This window comes from Euprymna scolopes, chromosome 40 (genome assembly GCF_053919585.1).
Source record: "Euprymna scolopes isolate OS-2025 chromosome 40, ASM5391958v1, whole genome shotgun sequence".
Taxonomy (NCBI): domain Eukaryota; kingdom Metazoa; phylum Mollusca; class Cephalopoda; order Sepiida; family Sepiolidae; genus Euprymna; species Euprymna scolopes.
In genome coordinates, this window is record NC_136521.1 from 17,389,185 (window position 1) to 17,392,003 (window position 2,819).

The 2,819-nt window shown below is 35.7% G+C and overlaps 1 protein-coding gene across 1 annotated transcript in view; it reads left to right on the plus strand.

Moving 5' to 3' along the window:
• Positions 1 to 1,285: 1,285 nt before the first annotated feature.
• LOC145265336 (S-crystallin SL20-1-like) overlaps positions 1,286 to 2,819 on the plus strand; it is an 11,745-nt gene continuing 10,211 nt past the window's right edge. Inside the window, exon 1 of the mRNA XM_080121104.1 lies at positions 1,286 to 1,418. Within this exon, the coding sequence (XP_079977230.1) occupies positions 1,286 to 1,418 (133 nt within the window). The remainder of the gene's footprint in view (positions 1,419 to 2,819) is intronic.

The following is a 2,819-nucleotide window of genomic DNA, read 5'->3' on the forward strand; positions in this document are numbered from 1 at the left end:
GCTTTCAGGTATGATGGTATCTACTGTGTAGGGCTGGGATTTAGCTGATTATCGTGTTTGCTGAGGGCGTTTACGTCGAGGGGACACAAGGATTGTAGTTCGTCAGATCACCTTTCATTAAAATGCTTCTAAAACAGACAGAGGGATGCAACATTTCGTCGACGAGACAGAAATTGAAGCCGAGATGACAGTGCAGAACCTGTTAGCTTGGCGCCTCTCTTTTGAACTATGTCAAAATAGTAGTAGAAAATGCACACGCCCAAATGTGGCAACAATACTCTATACATGAGCTAATGATGGCTTTGTAGAGGTACAGGATACTCTCAGGCGTAAGTAACTTTCTAACACGGTAGAGAGAGTCCACCACCTTTGCAGTATCCTAGGCAACGCTCTCTATGTATCTGTTCGAATTCAAGTTTCATATAAACGTTAAACTGCAAAGTTTGAATGAATTACTTTCAGATAATACATCATTAGCCACGGCCATCAGTGGTTGAGAATGTTTATAGTAATTCTATTGGAAATAAACTTAGTCTTGACAGTCTATATAGTTATTGGTACTTTAAACTACACTTGTAAAACAAAAATAGGTAAAACGCTCATAAAATCCAACTAGGATTGTTAGTAAGGGCCTATGGCTATAAGTGCTATTTAACAAGTTTCTAAGTGGCATTCTTCTTGGTAGTTTAAGGTTCAATTATCAGTGTGGGTGATACTAAGAATAAAATCACGAATTATTTAAGACTTCTACTGGCGGAATGAGAACAATCTACTCTCATGGATTTAATAAAAACGTGACTTCGAAATTCTGTGCAGATTTCTAAATTCAATAAGATACGACTGAAGAAGGTGGAAGTTTATATCAGCCGAAACCTTATGAGAGTAACATCTTAGATTCGAACGGTAGTCCGAATGATACAAACACTGGATCATTATTACTAATTCAGCTAAATTACCTTATACAACCTCATACGATAACTTTCGGTTGAATAATCAGAGACAAAGTGCATTGAAACAAATGTCGAACTATAATTAGTTGAAAGAATATGTACTCTTAGAGTTCGTCAATTCAAGCAGAATTAAGTTTCATCAAGTGGGAAATATTAAATAGGCGTCCTTGGACAGGTAACCGTTTACCTGTTAATTAACGCTAACAACTTAATTATTCTGTTAGTATAAATACGATGTGCGTTTGTCTCTCGGTCGTCAGAGAAGACTTACAGTCACTCGAACCACAACAGCTTGTTCTTCTTTTGGTAGTCACCAAGTCGAAAACCACTCCACCATGCCTAACTACACTCTCCATTACTTCAATGGCCGCGGACGTGCCGAGTGCATGCGTATGATGTTCCATATGGCTGGCGTCAAATACATGGACAAGAGATACGAATTCTCCGACTGGGATCGTTGCAGGAATGGTAAGGAATCATTACAAGTTTTATTCTTCTTAGGTCTTTGGATTTAGCTATGGAAAGATATAAATTCGAAACACAGGTTATCGTAAGTTAACTATAATTCCGCTTGGGTGACCATGTCGGCATGCCATGTACCGTATATAAATAAGATGAAGTTGATATTTATATATATGTTTATAAATATATATAATTACTAGCGGGGGGGGGGGACTTTGCCCGGGTGTAAAATATGCTTTAATAATTTAATTAGTAATAATTGCGTATATATCATTATTATAGAGTCCTGATTTCAGAAGTAAAAAAAAGTATTTGAATGCCATTAACTAGAATGGAAACCATAACTGTAGCATTCAAAACCAGTGACGTTACCACTGTACCAAATTGGCACACATACGAACTGATTAAAAATTAAAAATGAAGATGAACTTACAAAATGTATAGAGTTTTGCAATTTTGATCTATTTTTGAACCCTTAAAAATTATTTTAACTAAAGACTAAAGAACGATCCATACATAATTCAATCATTCGACGCCCCTAACGTCGCTCTACGACTTTTAGTTTTGGTGGCCATAGAGTTTCAAAATATAGAGACAGACAGCCGTTTATACATAAGATTTTACCTACAGACACTAGTGTTGCATGCTTACGCAATCATCAATTTAGAAAATGATAATGATTACTGGTTGAAGGATTCGAACCCAGTAACAACGTTAGCTTTAACTCTACTGCCCTAAATTTAACTTCCAGCCGCCAAGTAATATTACGAGAAGGAAAGCGAATAAAGTTTTAAATATTATGTCAAGTGTACTAATACGAAAAGCAAGTCAGATAATGTTCAACTGCAGACGCAGGAGCATTGTTTTATGTTAGTGTTTATAGCTTATTATAACTGCTGAAGAAGCCCAATCCTAGTTGCAGAGGGCATATATTTTGTTGTTGTTGAAGCCCAATCCTAGTTGCAGAGAATAATATTTTGACTTCTTAACAGCTATTTTTGTCGACTAAAAAACAAACCGAATTTGTTCTACAGCTCCAAATCCACTATATACAGTTTAGTAGAGGTCGTTCCTCAGTCAACCAGAGAGCCAAAGTCACACACAAACATATATTTTATTTGTTTATTTTTTGTTATTTTTAAAACAATAGTCATGCATGTTTCAAAATACCTACCTCTCTTCAGCATAGCTTGACAGTCCGGTGCGTTAACCATACGCCATGAACTCGTAGATGATTTGACTGTATATTTTTACCGTTTATAAACTTAGATTTCTTGTTGACTTTTGTTTTTATTTAACAATAAATACGGTTAAATAGCGGCTTCGCCACGAAGCCGCTATTTAGAAAATCGCCCATATTTTATTTGGACGTATATAATATTTTTATTTATTTTTTATTAAATATAA